The sequence below is a fragment of the Tachysurus vachellii genome, chromosome 2, assembly GCF_030014155.1.
Source record: "Tachysurus vachellii isolate PV-2020 chromosome 2, HZAU_Pvac_v1, whole genome shotgun sequence".
In the NCBI taxonomy this organism is placed as follows: domain Eukaryota; kingdom Metazoa; phylum Chordata; class Actinopteri; order Siluriformes; family Bagridae; genus Tachysurus; species Tachysurus vachellii.
The window spans coordinates 18,898,101-18,915,721 of record NC_083461.1 but is presented as its reverse complement, the minus strand read 5'-3'; the positions used below and the strand labels follow the sequence as shown (position 1 = coordinate 18,915,721).

The 17,621-nt window shown below is 36.4% G+C and overlaps 1 protein-coding gene across 3 annotated transcripts in view; it reads left to right on the top strand.

Annotated features, from left to right (window-relative positions):
* Positions 1–3: 3 nt before the first annotated feature.
* The window catches only part of myof (myoferlin), a 33,379-nt gene continuing 15,761 nt past the window's right edge, over positions 4–17,621 (top strand). For 2 of the 3 annotated variants that reach the window (XM_060862045.1, XM_060862062.1), the window contains exons 1-20: positions 4–194; positions 3,623–3,678; positions 3,918–4,009; positions 10,350–10,458; positions 10,607–10,700; positions 12,676–12,809; positions 12,976–13,104; positions 13,222–13,284; positions 13,459–13,509; positions 13,643–13,673; positions 13,764–13,879; positions 13,990–14,116; positions 14,685–14,788; positions 14,863–14,931; positions 15,027–15,070; positions 15,425–15,507; positions 15,659–15,694; positions 16,372–16,496; positions 16,686–16,799; positions 16,892–17,069. In XM_060862045.1, the coding sequence (XP_060718028.1) occupies positions 107–194; positions 3,623–3,678; positions 3,918–4,009; positions 10,350–10,458; positions 10,607–10,700; positions 12,676–12,809; positions 12,976–13,104; positions 13,222–13,284; positions 13,459–13,509; positions 13,643–13,673; positions 13,764–13,879; positions 13,990–14,116; positions 14,685–14,788; positions 14,863–14,931; positions 15,027–15,070; positions 15,425–15,507; positions 15,659–15,694; positions 16,372–16,496; positions 16,686–16,799; positions 16,892–17,069 (1,843 nt within the window). In that variant the 5' untranslated portion in view covers positions 4–106. The remainder of the gene's footprint in view (positions 195–3,622; positions 3,679–3,917; positions 4,010–10,349; positions 10,459–10,606; positions 10,701–12,675; positions 12,810–12,975; positions 13,105–13,221; positions 13,285–13,458; positions 13,510–13,642; positions 13,674–13,763; positions 13,880–13,989; positions 14,117–14,684; positions 14,789–14,862; positions 14,932–15,026; positions 15,071–15,424; positions 15,508–15,658; positions 15,695–16,371; positions 16,497–16,685; positions 16,800–16,891; positions 17,070–17,621) is intronic. The other variant, XM_060862053.1, reaches the window with a different exon arrangement.

Below are 17,621 nucleotides of genomic sequence, written 5' to 3'. Positions count from 1 at the left end.
TAACTTCAGTGAGGAAACCAAGCTGAAGACATGAAGATAAAACTCTCAGGCATTATCGCATAAAAAGAAAACACCTTAAAAAAGTTTTTGGATAGTTTTTGACGTCATGTTGCGTGTTGTTGTGGAGTCTGCTTCGGGTCTTCCTAAAAAGAAGCTCGGCAGCCCAGACCCCATCGTGTCTGTGGTGTTTAAAGGTAAATACTGACACACAACACAGTGAAAACTTTTCCCTGGACAAAGTCTGTGTCATGTGATTGTTGTTATTGTTTATTTATTTTTAACAGACTGTTTATACAGTTTTTCTCTGGTGTTGAATATAAAAGTGCAGACATTTAAGGCAGCAGTGTTGAGTTAACTGTCAGTGTTTAGAATCTTTACATAGGTACATTTACTTTACTGTATTTAACCAACTAAAGTGTTACATCTACAGGGTTAAGACTTTATCTGCTCAAAGAACATTGACATGTTTAAATGATCATATTAGAGTTAAATGAACACTTAATGTTCATTTAGTGTTTAATGTAAAGTGAGACTACATTAACTTTTCGTATTGAATTAAGTCTTTAACTGCTTGATAAAGACTTACAAGATTAAATGAACTTTTAGTGCTGAATTAAGTCTTTAAGTGTTTAATAAAACTGTCTTCATTAAACAGTTTTAAAGACTTAATTCAATATTAAAATTAATTTAATCTTGTAAGGCTTAATAAAGACTTTATGAACTATGATCATTTAAACATGTCAATGTTGTTTCAGCAGATAGTCTTAACCCTGTAGATGTAACACTTTAGTTGGTTAAATACAGTAAAGTAAATGTAACTTTGTAAAGATTATAAACACTGACAGTTAACTGAATACTGCTGCCTTAAATGTCTGCAATTTTATACTCAACACCCGAGGAAAAAAAAATAGTATTTAATTGTCTTTAACTGCTTAACAAAGATTTACAAGTTTAAATTAACTTTTAGTATTTAATTAAGTCTTTAACTGATTAATAAAGACTTACGATTTTAAATGAACTTTTAGTATTGAATTAAGTCTTAAAGTGTTTAAACACTTTTGAGTTAAGTGTCGAATTGTACACTTAACACTTAATTGTACACTTAAGATCAAGAGTTGAATTAGCCTTTAGTATTGAAGTTTGTATCCTCTTTAATGCTGCCTTCAGAGTTCAACTGAAATGAGGAGTCTTTAACTGCTTAGAGACTTGAGAAAAGTTTGGTTAACTTTTATTGCTGAATTAAAGGCTTAAAATCACCGGCAGGGTTAAATTTACTTTTAGTACTGAACAACCTACAGTTACCTCCTTATCTGCTTAAAGAATTCAATCTCATTCATCTAAGCGCTTGTATACTTGACTAAATGAAATTTTAGTATTGAATTAACTCTTTAACTTCTTTAAGAACACCTATAGGATTAAACATACTCTTAGTTACAAATATGTTCTTGATGTGTTTAATGTATACTTGCAGGCCTATTAGTTCTTAGACTTTAATTCATCCTTTAAGTGTTTAATGAATACCTAAAGTGTTAAATGAGCACTTATTGTTGAACCAGGTGTTTAAAGAACATCTACAGCAATAAATGAACACTTGATGTGATTCATAGACACCCACAGGATAAGGTCATGAGTTCTTAATATCTACAGTGTTAAATGAACTCTTACTGATTCTGTTGAAATAATTTGTGTTGTTTAATGCAAACCTACAGGACAAAATTGACTCTTAGGTCTTAAATCATTTTTAAAATGTTTCATAAACACAGAGCTAAATTTAATTAAAACTCATAGTACTGAATCGTCCTGCTTGTTTAACACCTGAAGTGTTCGGTTAATTCTTACAGTGCTGATTAACATCTGTGTTGATATAGCTTATTGTGTTCAGCAGTACATGATGATGTGAAAACACTGCAGTTGTTGTGTCAGCACTAGGGTTTAGTTGTGTTATGTTGCTGGGTCACAACATGCTATTCTCATACACACCTCACAGATTTAGCACAGCTTTAGACAGAACTAGTGACAGATTCAGATCTTACACACAGCTACAATTGCTTTGAAAGTCTTGTGAGTCAGTGTTGCTTATTTTGGAAATAGAGGAGCAGTAGTATGTGTCATTGTTATAGGAGGTAGTGTTTCTAGTATCTTAGTGTCTGGCTTAGTGGTTAGCACGTTCGCCTCACACCTCCAGGGTCAGGGTTCGATTCCCGCCTCCACCTTGTGTGTGTGGAGTTTGCATGTTCTCCCCGTGCCTCGGGGGTTTCCTCCGGGTACTCCGGTTTCCTTCCTTGGTCCAAAGACATGCATGGTAGGTTGATTGGCATCTCTGGAAAATTGTCCCTAGTGTGTGATTGCGTGAGTGAATGAGAGTGTGTGTGTGCCCTGCGATGGGTTGGCACTCCATCCAGGGTGTATCCTGCCTTGATGCCCAATGATGCCTGAGACAGGCACAGGCTCCCCGTGACCCGAGGTAGTTCGGATAAGCGGTAGAAGATGAATGAATGAATGATCAAAACAGTGTAGAAATATTGATCCTAAGTACGAATGAATTTTCTGAAGTGCGTTTGTGCATGTTGCCCTGTGATGGACCAGCGTCCCATCCAGGGTTTATTATTCCCACCTCACAGCTAGTTTTTCCAAGGATCCGGCTCTACTGCCATCCTGACCAGGATAAAGAGCTTCTTAAAAGATTAAGAGATAAATTAATATAAAGAACAAACTCATAAATGCCTCTAGACATCATTTTGAGTCTGTCCACCAATGTTTCTTCTTTAATCTGTCTCATCACAGATTAAAGAAGTCAGATTATTTGGTTTTGTCCAATATTGTTTGTTACTTATCACTTTTATGTAAGTCTTAGAGTCCTGTCCATGTCACGCTGTGGTCATCTTAAATCCATCTGTCCACCAATATTTCTTCTTTAATCCGTCTGTCCACCAATGTTTTGTCTTTAATCTGTCTGTCTTGGTATCTTGCATTAAATGTCTTGTCACACTCCACAGTGGTGCTTTGTGGCTCATAAGACAGTGTACGCTTTAAGAAGTTGTAGATTTTCATCAGTAATTCTCTTTATTCCTAGCTTACTAGTGGCAATATATTCATAGTTCAAGAAAAATTAGAACAAACATACAAAACAGACAAATATTTTACGCAAAGAAAAATCTTCAAAGTAAATATTAAGATCAAACTCAGTTCTGCTCTCTGATTTTCCATTAAGTATATACTGATTGAAAAAGTCCCATAAGTCGATTTCCATCCTGCCCACAACATGGAATGTCAGTGTAGTAGTAAAAAGGGTTAAAAAGTGTGAGGAGTGTGCTGGGAATACAATGATTCAGAACTTTCTGGTCATATAATTATTACTTATATTATAAGAATAATGACATGGTACTGTTTTGGAACATTTTCTCCATCAAAGCTTCTTGTGGACCTTAAAAGCTCAACTATGAATAGTGGTTTTTAATTTTCTGTCCATGAGTCAGATCTTTAAACCAAACTTTATCTTTCTTACACATTTCCCACTTGGTTTACTTAATAAATATTTAAATATAAAAGACCTGCATATGCACTGCTTACACATAATTAGGTATTTACACTTAACTCAGCTTCATTGTTCTTTTATTTTCAGGTGAAACAAAGAAAACTCGGTCCATAAGCAGTGAAATTAATCCTGTCTGGAAAGAGGTAGGGCTTCACTGTTGTATACTTCAAAAATAATCAGGCTCTCGTCTCCAAACGTATAATACGTTATTAAATATTTTTATGAAATATAAAGATTTAAATAAAACCTTTTTTTGGTTTCTCATTGAGAATTACAGACAGATTGTGTATTAACCCAAAAAACAAAACAGTTATTTGTCTGTAGATGAAGAAACACAATACAAACTGAACTGAAGATTTGTTCTTTTGTTTTATTCTTTCAGACACTCGAATTTGACTTAAAGGGTTCTCCTCTTGAATCCTCCTCCTTCATTGATGTGATTGTAAAAGATTTTGAGACCATTGGAAAAGACAAGTAAGAACAACTTCTTCATGTTTAGTTGTTTTTTTTGGTTTTTTTCTCCACTGCGAATCTATTTGCTAATGTAGAAGCATATCCTTTTTAAAGACCTTATAATTTAGTGGCCATTTTATACACCCGTCCGGGGACTTTTAGATTTTTAATTCACATTATTATAGAGGTGTGATGGTCAACTGATTCGCAGCGATGCATCTATTTATAAGAGAAAAATTGATTTAGTTGAAACAACACTCATAAACTTATCAACTCTTACCAATAAAAAGCACAGTCACCTGGTGTGTAAAAAATAATTCATATATTTATACTTATACTGATGTGTACATAGGCTATGTACAGTTAATCTATACCTAATGTACAGTTCATTTATACCTATAACTATACACCGGTTGATTGTTTATACAAGATTATACTTCTATACTTGCTTAAAAATTCTTAGGCTTCTTGTACATGTTAAAAAAAAACAGTACTTTTGTACAATTTGTGCTGTTCAAACATCGTCCAAGACTCAAATCGTATTATACTTTAACAGAGTCATTAATATTGTAAAATTATTCCCAATACTGCCTTCAAAATCAAAATAATATCATATACTAAGTGCCTGAGGTTTAAACCCCAACACCGTTATACTGTTAATAATGTCCTTGTATCTCCTGAGTGACCTTTGCTCCAGTGATATGTCACAAATTGGACAAATAGATAACATCTTGTGTGTTTGGTCCGAATGTCAACAGTTTAAGTGGCGGTCCTTGGTTTTTTCACAAAAACAAACTAGGTTTAATTTTTTCCGCTGTCGTCTTTTGCATACATTAAATGGCTAAAATCCATGAACATATAACTAACCTTTAACTTATCGCCGAAAATCTGTACTTACACTAAGCTTTACACCTTTACTGAAGTAAAAGTCGTATATCCTGTAGTACTACTTGTATTGTCCTCTACTTGATGTATCACATTGCTTGTATTTCCTTATGTGCAAGTCGCTTTGCTTAAAAGCATCTGCTAAATGAATAAATGTAAATGTAACATTTAAAACAATTATAAAGCTGTTTGCTATAATTACATTGAAATATCTTTAACTAGTAAAGTTGCTATGTTCAGTAAGTTTTGCTACAATGCATTTATTTTTTTCCTGGATTAGTTAAATTCGTATAAAAAATTGCATTCTTCGTAGATTACTGTCTTGCATTAACTGTAATATGTGATTCATTACAAGATAATACTGTCAAGATTATTACAGTGAATATTACAAGAGTAGCTCTCATGATAGGAGGAAGACAGATACAGGTGAAGTCTTTTATTGTGCATAATGAAAAAGGACAAGAAAACTGTGCGAAGAAACAAAACAGTGTAAACACACAGGCTACGAACAAGAATATGGCACACGGCAACACGCAAACTTTGTATAAACAGAAGCTTGACAATAAGATGCTGAAATGCAGGAAATTATATCGGGAGCACAGATAAGAGGTATTGGGACATGTGATGTATGGATTATCATAAACTATACTGTGTGTGTGTATAATATGCTTAGACCAGCAGAATATTAGAACATCAAGGGATTATCTAGTTGTCTCAGATATGTCTCAAGACCATACTGTTAGTTGTCACACCCACAGAACCAGGTTGCGACTTGTTGTGTAATGCTGTTGGACCGGGAGGGGAGAGGAAAAACATTTGCTAATACTGGATTAGACAACCATTTTTTTACTAAAAGAATTCAGAGGATTTAGGACTATGAGGATTCAAGAATATGAGGATTCAGAAATATAGAGATTAAGATATACTTTATAAGGCTTCAGGAATATAAAGATTCAAGAATATGAGGCTTCAGGAATATAAGGATTCTAAAATATGAGGATTTAGGAATTTGATGATTCAGAAATATGAGACTTCAGGAATATAGAGTTTGAGATAAATGAAGCTTCAGGAATAGGAGGATTCAGGAATATGATAATTCAGGAATATGATGAGTCAGAAATATGATAATTTAGGAATTTGTGGATTAATGCATATGATCATTCTGCAATATAAGGATTTAGGAATATGATTATTCAGGAATATGAAGATTCAGGAATAGAATGATTCAGGTATATGCTAATTCAGAAATATGATGAATAAGTAATATAAGGATTCAGTAATGTGATGATTCAGGAATATGATGGTACAGGAATATAAGGATTCAGGAAAATGATCATTCAGAAATATGAGGATTGAGGAATATGGGAATTTGAGAATATGATTAAATGCATTCACATTTGTGATCAATTTTGTGATCATGTTGTTTTGCACATGCAAAACAAAAATCATTTTCAGAATTATAATTGTCATAAATTTTCTCGTTCCCTGACGGCACCATGGGAAGGGTAATAAACTTAGAGCTCTTCATTTTCAATTTACATTGAAATAAAATAATCAGTGGTTAAAATATGAGAAAAAAAACTAATTTCTGTTTGTTTGTTGTTGTTTTTTTGGAGTAAATCTCCATTTTCCATATGTTTTTATATGTTTTAGTAAGTAATTTTTACTTGTACCTCCAGGAATGGGAATTTTGAGTCCTGTCTCCACCCAGAGTACACACAATTTACAAAAAATTAGTTCTCCCTGTGCTTCAGGGGTTTCCTCTGGGTACTCCGGTTTCCTTCCCCAGTCCAACAATATGCCTTGTAGGTTGTTTGGCATCTAATTTGTCTGTACTGTAACAGTTCAAACTCTTTGTCCCCTGGGATAAGTACTCTGTGACATATAATCGACACAACAAATGGGCGGAGTCTTGATTTATCGAGATAAATATATAAGAGCTTCATTTAATTCATTATTCATTCCTTACTGACATTTTTAACTGGCTTAAAACTGCAGCTATGTTGCATTCAAAGCATATATACTTATAAGAGCTGTATGTCATGAGCTCTTGTTTCTTTGTACAGTGTGTGTTAAAGATCTGGGACATTTTTTTGTTTGTTTTGTGCTTTGTTGAGATAAGATTAGTCACATACGGTGCAGTGTGTAGTCTCAGGGTGGAACAGAGTAATATAAAGCATACATAGTGAGAGAGGAAGAGAAGAGAGTCTGCACTGTGCTGATTGTCCAACCAAATGAGAGAGAGAGAGAGAGAGAGAGAGAGAGAGAGAGAGGGAGAGAGAGAGAGAGAGAGAGAGAGAGAGAGAGGAATTAATGCCACTACCTTATACTGATAAACTAGTATGGTGACTAGGTTTCTTGTGCAGTTTTTTTGTGCAATAGTTCTTTTAATTCTGTTAGGAGTAGCTAATCTTTTGGAGAACACTGTGCCTGTTTGTAACCCACTATGAAGATCTTCCTACATTCTACATAATGCACTTCATTATAGTCAGCTGAGCAGTTAGCTGCAAACAGAAAGAGCTGTTAGAGTCATTAGCTAGTAACAGCTCCTCCTACATGTCCAAACATTTCAAACGTTCCTGCAGCTCTAACTGTTTCCATGCTGTACTGAACCACACTCAGCTGAAGGAATGAAACACAATAGGTCATGATGTTGGTGGAAATTAATCAGTAACTGGCTGGTGTAAAACCATGGAACCAAAAAATGACTGAAAGCTTACTTACTGTTATAAAGTTCTGACACTGGAGACTCCTTACATTCTTTCATACATTTTCTGCATCACTTGCAACCTGGAATCAGAGGAGGCTTGAGATTCGAGACTGGGGGACACCATGGACAGGTTGCCAGCTCATCACTGGCAAAAAAAAATCACTCTTACCCTCACACACACAATTTAGAGTTGCCAAACAGCCTACATTATATGTCTTTAGAGTAAACTGGAGTACCCGAGCGGACGGAAGTGAAAATCAAGCGCGTAGCCCTATAAGTGCGAGCCAATCCTCCCAACCCCCTGTGACTAGTTTCATGTTAAAGAAATATCTTCTTATAAAAAGCGTTCCCATATTAATTGTATCAATGCTTTTACATTTTACTTTGTTTAATAACAAAACTTTTTTGAATTGTAGCTATAATGATGATAAAATACAGCAAATGTATGAATTTAAAGCTGTTGTTTGCTGTATAGATGGCACTGTTGGGGTCGGTGCTGCTGTTAACGTCAATGAAACAACACTTTCTGAAAAAAAATCAGAATCTATATTGTAATGTGAATGTTACATTACTATGTTAGAATAATCGTGGTGAACAGGTTGGCAGCAAGCGAGCGAGCGAGCAGGAATTGCCTCAGGATCAGTGAGTGAATCATGAGCATGCGACCAGGAAATTGATTGATATGGAGTGTTTGTGTTTGAGGGTGCAGTCAAGACTTTGCATACACTGACAGAAAACTGCTAGCTGAGGGTTAGAACAGTTAGGACTATACCAAACTATATGCTTGATTGAGCATCATTGGTGTATACCACGGTTTGTCTCCACTTGTCCTTTTAATGTGACGCGTCTCCAGAAATCAGTACATAGGTGTTCTGATGGATTGTTTTTATCCTGCATCGAAATGTTGGGCAGTGGTGGCATAAGTGCTTAAGGATCTGGATTGTTGCGCAGACAATTACAGTTTAAGACCCAGCACTGCCAAGCTGCCACTGTTGGGCCCTTGAGCAAGGCCCTTAACCCTTCCTGCTGACGGTGGCTCTGTATCACGGCTCACACTGTGCGCTGACCCCAACCTCCAAAGTTGTGATATACATGGAAAGAATTTCACTGTGCTGTAATGTAGATATGACAAGCAAATTCTGTAAATGTTTTAATGTTGGAGTAATATCTTCCATGAAGACTCCACCCCAACAACCATTTGGACACTGAATATTTTATTCCCTGGCTTTTACAATCACTAGATTTCACTATGGGAGATTTTAAAGTGATGCCTTACCTCAAAACACCATCTGAAGGGATTTCTTTGGAAAAAAAACAGTATTCATTACTGCTGTACAGTTTCTGAGACGTGTAAAATCTCTGCTACGGCCATTAAGGCTGTTCTGGTGGCTGCTGGTGACCCAACATCTTGCATGAGTTTCCCTTTAAATTGTCACGTGTATATTTTTTATTATAATAACATTTGTATTCCAAGCATGAATTTCAATTATTTTAAAAAATCATACAAATGTTTTTTAAGTTATAAGTTTCTCATGCCAACGGTGGTTTAGAAATATCAGCAAAACCAAGACTCACAATTAAATGTAATGTGTGCTTAAGGCAGGCTATGATGTTAATATCCCCATCACATATGTTTAGAATAATTCAGTGTTTGTAGATGAAACACTCCCAATATGCACATAATAGTCCACTGCAAACATTTTCTCGCTACGGCAAAAACTGGTCGAGCTTTGAAATGCTTGTGATGATGGGTTAGCAAAAGCTTGTATGTCCTCAGTGAGTTAGATGAATGTTTGCTTTGGGAGGAGGTTTCCTTTTTGCTGGTCACAAAGCACACAAAGGTTGTTTTTTTTTAATTATTTTTAAGTAAGCCAGACTTGAGTTTAACTTAGTCTTGTGAAAGTCATTCTTTACTGCAGTTCCTGATTTTTATGGCATGCAGGGAGTGAAAAAATCTCAGTTTTTCTTGGCCTCTGTGTCCAGAGCTTTCAGCAGAACGCTAGGCATTTCCCCTCCACATCATTTTCACAGTGTCTTGGCGAGGATGTGGCCGTCATATCCGGCAGTGCTGCCCCAAATTACAAGCGTCAAGTCAAATGGAAACCTTAAAAGTGCGACAGATTTGAGAAACAATAAATGTTCCTCTAATAAAAATTAATTAATTAGTTGCAGAAGTGGGGGGGCACGGTGGCTTAGTGGTTAGCACGTTCGCCTCACACCTCCAGGGCTGGGGGTTCGATTCCCGCCTCCGCCTTGTGTGTGTGGAGTTTGCATGTTCTCCCCGTGCCTCGGGGTTTCCTCCGGGTACTCCGGTTTCCTCCCCCGGTCCAAAGACATGCATGGTAGGTTGATTAGCATCTCTGGAAAAATTGTCCGTAGTGTGTGAGTGTGTGAGTGAATGAGAGTGTGTGTGCCCTGCGATGGGTTGGCACTCCGTCCAGGGTGTATCCTGCCTTGATGCCCGATGACGCCTGAGATAGGCACAGGCTCCCCATGACCCGAGGTAGTTCAGATAAGCGGTAGAAAATGAATGAATGAATGAATAGTTGCAGAAGTAAAAACCCATCATTCTCAGTAGCCACTTCTAAACCTGATACACGTTTGTGGCTTGTACTTTCAGCCAACAATGCAAATAAATGAAATAAAGGTTTTCATTTGTCTCACCATGTTATTAAAGGTTTAATATATTATATTTAATGGCTTGATATATTGTTAGTTGACACAAGAATTGAAAAATCTGACCCTGACTGTGACCCTTTGTTTTAGGTTTATTGGCTCTACAAAAGTCTACTTGAAAGACCTTGCGAGTGGTCAAGCGAAGTCTCTGCCTTCGAAAAATGTAAATTTGGTCAATGACAGTGGGCAAAATATTGGAGTAAGTGTTCTGATTTATTCATTAAAAAAACATAAACAGATTAAAATGCTTATTGCTTACACTTTACCTGACTTGTGTTCATAAATGTTACATGAACAGATTTTCATAATGTTTTTAAAATCTTTATGATTAATCCATCTAACTAAAGGCCACGATTGATCTGGTAGTTGGTTATGAGCCACCAGCTAACTCTCCACCGAACCCAAACGATCAACAAGATGGCGGTGTGGCAGGAAACACAGGTATGTCTTACTGAATACTGAATAGTCCACAGACAGTGAACATTCGTACAGGAAACCTCACGATTCCTCGTGTGTGCGCAAATGACCAACGCACAAAAACCACAAGTTTTATTTTCCTCTCATTTCAACACTTATTTCACTACTAAGCACTACAGATTCTCTTCTTGAACGATGCAGACATTACTTGGCAGAATATTTTTAACACAATTTGAGAAAAGTTATGGCAAATTACTGACTTGCATCTGTTGATCAAGATCATATGAATCTTCTCAAGCGTTACTCCTCTATCAAAGACAGCATTAACAATCGCATTACAGCAAAGTGCTTTAAACCTGGATTAAGTAATAATCCAAAATCCTTCCCAGATATCAGCAACAAGGTTGTTATGAGCTACATTTCCTGTGTACATTTCCATTTAATGTTAGCGAATCCATCTTTAATGAACAGTGAGATATGCTGCTAACAAAACTAGAATAAAGCAGTGTTTATGCAGTGAAATCAAAAAAATGAATTGAAAAACATTGATCGTATTTTTTGTTTCTTAATTTCTGTTCTTATCAGTTGCTACTGAAACACAGAACACGCCAAAACACACACAACACACAAAAATATAAGGAAATATCAGCAGGATGCCGGATCACTTTTTTCCTAAGCAGCCTTTATTCTCTGTGGAATGATGTTGAGCTTGTTTTCAAAAAATGTTTGTGGTAGAATCCATTCACTGAATCAAACCAGATATCAAATTACTAACATAGTGTTTATTAAGGTTTACATTTTATGTTCTTATAATAGAAGTGCAGGCTCTAAATGACCTTTAAAGACTCCAAGCCATTTGTAGAAAAGTTTATTCTATTTTAAATTCTGTTTATGTCCTCATTGAGGGAGCAGATGTTAAATTTTAGTATTTGCTCTCCAGATTTTAACTGTTTGTAATTTTTGTTTGTTTGTTTATATATTGTTTTTTTTTTTGGATAACTGGCTCACATCCAGCTAAGATACCTTCTTCTTTCTATCACTTTTTTACACTCAATTCAATTTTATTTGTAAAGAGAGGTTTTCTCAAAGCTAAAAATTTCAAATAACAATGATAGGTAAAAATTTAAATATATATTACATTATATATTTACGTGACGAGGGAAAACTCTCTGAGCCGATATGAGGAAGAAACCTTGAGAGGAACCAGACTCTTGTGGGTGACACCAGATAATGCAATCAGACATTTTTTCCCTATTAAAACTGCATACAGTCAGACAGAATTTTGTAACCAGGAGCTGTTTTTTTTTGTTTGTTTGTTGTTTTTTTTTTTGAAAAATGTACAGGCATTAAATATACTCATTGGTTAAACTGTCATTTTTTTCTTATTGAACCTGATGGCTGAACCATCATTTCTGTACTTTGTTAAAGAACATTTGTTAGAAATTTTTTTGTGAACATGTAAATAGTTGGAAATAACAACAAATGCTTAAGGGATTTTAATAAACAGTAAAATAATAGGCATAAGCGCAAGGCCACGCTCCAAAATAAACACTATGAATACAAACATGAACAAGGTACTGCAGCGTAAACACACAGGCTGTACACATAAGCTGTATGTATGCGAAACAGAAAACAGATCAATTGTAAATTGAGTCCATGTGAGTTGAATTTGGAGCCACCGAGCCAGTGAGTGTAATAGTAACGTCAGCCAGATCTCAATCTGCTGAATGAGATATATCTTTATCAGCTGATATTTTGGACTTGACCTCAGTGCCACGTTGGTTTCAGTAATGCATCGTGGGTTGATGAGGCTACGATTAAACGTTAAATCCCGTCGTATAAAAAAAAACACCATATGATTAAAGATGTGTGCCAAAAATTATTATTATTATTTATTTTTTTTTTTTTTTGAGGAGTAACTCTCCATGTACATATACTACCTGTGTTTAACGTTAATGTAGTGTAAAATATTTGTGCATGTGTTTTTGCTCTTGAGCAGGTGGGGCAGATGGAGATACAGATGGAGATGCCACTGATACAGGGGGTTTACCATCTAACGCTCAGCCAGGCCAGAAACTTCAGTTTAGGGCCAAAAAACAACGGCCTTTATCCAACAAACCGCAAGACTTCCAGGTACAGTGGCTTCAACACCGTGCCTAAGAAAGCACTTGATTCCTAAATCAGTATCATTCAACTTTAGTATCACTTCAGTTGAGTTTTTTTTCAAGGCTGAATTCTAAAGGAACAAGACAGGAGCTTTGTACTGTAAGTGATCTGATTTTTTTGTTCCATGATCAAGATACGGGTCCGGGTCATAGAGGCCCGACAGTTGCCTGGAAACAACATAAAGCCTGTTGTGAAAATACACGTTTGTGGAGAAACCCACAGAACTCGCATCAAAAGAGGAAATAACCCGTTCTTTGATGAGGTATGAACATAATAAGGATGGATGTTGCTAGGATACGCATAAACACTCGAGTAAACTCTTCTATTTATTCAAGTGGATAAATGGAATAATGTTGTATTTTGTTTAAACTTGTTGCAGATGTTCTTCTACAATGTCCACATGCTACCATCAGACCTTTTCGATCAACATGTCAGCATTCGGGTTAGTATAAGCGATTCAGACAGAGATGTGCTGGCATGAAAATATCATAACATGTTTATTATTTTATATAACATACATATATTCACAAATTCTAGAAATAGGCACAGAATGTATTTTATTGTGTAATCCTTAAATTCTCTAAACTAGATTAAAAATCTGTTTACTAATCTGCAGGTGTATAACTCTGCATCACTGAGAGCTGACAGTCTTATGGGAGAATTTAAGGTACTCTCTCTCTCTCTCTCTCTCTCTCACTCTCTCTCTCTCTCTCTCTCACTCTCTCTCTCTCTCTCTCTCTCTCACTCTCATTTGTGTTGCACTACAGAGTTAATTGTTCTTATTCTCTTTAATGTCTCAGATTGATGTTGGTTACATTTACGATGAACCAGGTATGTTTCTTATGTAAATTCCCCTTGATTTACACATTGCTGCTCATGGTCACAGGAATACAGTGGCATTGTGTGTGCTTTTTCCTGTAGGTCACTGTGTCATGAGGAAATGGCTGCTTTTAAATGACCCTGATGATTCGAGCTCTGGAGCAAAAGGCTACGTGAAAGTCAGCATGTTTATTGTGGGGACTGGGGACGATCCACCGGTACTTATTTTGTTTGGTTATGTCTGCTCAAATTATGAAGGGAATGAATGTAGGTGCATATGTTGATGCTCAGTAGGTTAAATTGACAGTATTCGTGCTTAATTGGACAGGTGGAGAAGAGGGAGCAGGACGGTGATAATGACGATGTTGAGAGTAACCTTCTGCTGCCAGCTGGGGTGGCACTGAGATGGGTTACACTGCAGCTCAAGGTGTTTCGTGGTGAGGACATCCCCCAAAGTAAGTCAACATCTTACAGCACACCATTGTAAAGCAATATTTCTGTTAGTTCATTGGTTCATTTAGAAGAAAAGGTTAAATGGGGTTCTATAAACTCCTTTCACCCAGGACACTGATGAGTCTTACACAAACAGATTGAAGCAACTATATATATATAAAAAAAGAAATTGAATAGTAAATATAAAACAAATAAACTTGTAAAGCTTTAGTTGTATTTACTTATTGTTCTGCATATATTTACATACTTATCTGCACTTGTTCCTTTGCACATTTTTCTACTACTTGCACTTCTGGTAGACGCTTAACAGCATTTTGTTGCTATGTAAATGTGCTATCCAATGACAATAAATATCTGTCTGTCTGTCTGTCTGTCTGTCTATCTATCTGTCTGTCTGTCTGTCTGCATGTCTATCTATTTATTTAACCTTTAAAAAGGCTGATGGAATCCTTCAAGTTATCTTGCTGCATATAAGAGGAACCACATTCTTTCCCTCATATCAGACCTATCAGTGTTTCATAACATCTCTTCCACAGTTTACTGATAATCTTCAATCTTCTACACTTTCAGTGGATGACTCCATCTCTCAGTCATTGAAAGAGGCATTTGGAGGAGAAAGTAATAAAAAGAATTTAGTAGACCCATTCGTGGAGGCGTGGTTCGCTGGGAAGAAGGTACAGTATCAGAAATTGTACCCTCAAAATGAGAAATCTTCAGGTGTAATTTTCTTTTTTGTTTTTCTCCATAGCTGTGCACAAACATAATTGAGAAGAACGCAAACCCTGAATGGAACCAGCTGCTTAATCTTCAGGTTAAGGTAACAATAACAGGTGGCATTGTGATATCTTGAAATGGAGGGTTTTTCATTTCATATGAATCGCTCAATGTAAATAATTTTTCCCCCATTTATAGTTTCCGTCAATGTGTGAACGGATCAAACTGACCATATTCGACTGGTGAGTTTTTTTCTGCATGCTTGGCTTTGTGTCTGTGTGCCAAAGCTGTAAAGGAGACGAGAAAATGAAGCATGCTTGCGTTGTTGCTTTGGGAGTCTGTCGTAAACTAAATACTCCAGGACTAGAGTGTAATGGGAGATTGTGAAAGCTGGGTGGATCCCGGCAGACTGTATGAGTCAGTGTGGTGCTTCCCCTCCTTCTCTCACAGTGCATTCCTCTGCTAAAGCCCACTGATGGAACTGTGGAAAATCTGAGGAGATCTAGTGCTAGGCTGCGACTGCCACGAGTTTCAATTCTCATGACATGTAGCTCATTTTAACTGACTGCATCTCTCAATCCCTACCCCCTCTTTAGGGATCGCCTCACAAGAAACGATGCCGTAGGCACTACGTTCTTGAACCTGGCCTCAATAGCGTCCTCTGGTGGTGAAGTTGAAGGTATGACATTTAGGTTGCATCTCAGTGTTACAGTAAAATCCAGCACACAGTGTATGAACTTAGATGGAGTATTGTCCTCTAATGAATTGGGTTGGTCTGGGGTTTCCTTTTAAATTCTTTTTCCTATTTTTTTTTTGTTCTGCTGTACTAGAGGAGGATCCAGGAAATGGGTTTCCAGGATATACAGGTTAAATAGGTTCACCGCCGGTCAGCATTTCCATAGCCCTGTGCATGCTGTTCATAACAGTTACACACACAGAGGAAAATATTTGTCAGTTATTCTTTCTTGTTGCTTGCTCGTTATATTTTATAACTTTTATTATATTATATTATAAAGAATAATCCATTATAAAGAAATGGTTGCAGTTAAATTACATATTACTTGCTTATTTATTAAGCAAGTTTCCTGCAGTGCATGGACTCACATATTTAAACCTTCTTATTTACATTACGCTTCTTGTAAACATGGAATGTCCTGTTTATTTAGAGACACCTGTACTACTGTACATCCTTCTTCTGTAAAGCATCTTTATGGATACACAATATTAATGAAGAAATTGAGAAAATACTATTATTTACAGTCTATGACATTTAAGTATTTCTGTTTGATATTGTCCATCTAAACAAGGCATCCTTATACTTTATACAGCACACCTGGATCAACTAACACATCTAACTCTTAAACACATCTGGAATGGCTTTGGCATTAACAATTTTCTTAAACTGTGTTATACATACAGAGTGTCATTTGTCTAACATCTCAGTCCCAACACCTTTCTCTGGAATTCAGTAACTCGGCTAACCCTTCAGCAGCCATAGTTTGGACAAAGCCATGGTTGAATAACAAAGCTGTCTTTCTTACAGGAGAAACTGGAGAGACTGAGGTTGGATTTCTGCCTGCATTTGGCCCAAGCTACATTAACCTGTATGGCAGCCCAAGAGAGTTTACAGGTTTCATAGATCCTTATGAAGACCTTAATTTTGGAAAGGCAAGTATGACAAGTTAATATTGTTGATAATCTTGACAGATTTTCAGTTTACAGTTACTATAGTTCTCAAGTGACAACTTTAGATTTCTAAAGTAGAAATCTAGATCTCCATAAATGTCATGTCAACAAAGTCAAAATGAATTAAATCGAGTTTTTTCATTCAATAAAATTCTCAAATGTTTCTGAAAGGGCGAAGGGGCAGCCTACAGAGGACGGATACTTGTTGAGCTTTCCACTAAGCTTATAGGAAAGGCAGAGAAGGAAGTGGAGGTCATATCAAATGATGACATCTTGGTTGCTCAGGTAGTTACATCAATTAAGCCTTTGTGATACTTTTTAACTCATTTGTTTATTTATTAGTATTTTATTATTTATTCATTTTTTTATTTTTACAGAAATACCAGCGAAGGAGGAAGTACTGCCTGTGTGCTGTGTTCCACAGTGCCACCATGATACAAGAGCCTGGAGAACCTATTCAGTTTGAAGTTAGCATTGGGAACTATGGCAACAAGCTGGACTCTACATGCAAGCCTTTTGCTTCAACCACTCGTTACAGCTGTCCCATGTTTGATGGTAAATAATAATCAAACAATAAATCAGATTATATGGCAGGATCGGGGTGGATTCCTGAAATGTACGGTGGAATAAAAATATTTTATAATATAATATTAGCAAATTTCAGGTCATCAGCATGCTTTTGAAGTAGAGTGAAGGCATTCTGTGGCATCAGAGTCATTTCATTTTATACTGAGAGTATACAGTGAAATAAAAGTGGTATGGTGTATACAGTGGAGTCCTCGCAAACTTGCAGTATATTGCTAATTTGCAGACAGCATGCTATAAACTAGCTTGTTTTCATAGTGTATCAGGAGCATACTGTGGAATCAGTTTGGTTTCAGAGTAAACTAAGAGCATCCTGGGGAATCAGTATGGTTTCAAAGTATATTAAGAATATGGAATCAGCATTGTTTTGGGGTAACAATGGTCAGAGCATACTGTGGAATCAGTTTGGTTTCAGAGTATACCGTGGGCCTATTGTGGAATCGGTTATTTTGGAGTCTATGCAGAGTATACTGTGGAAATGGTTTGCTTTTTAGAGTATACTGTGAGTATACTGTGGAATCA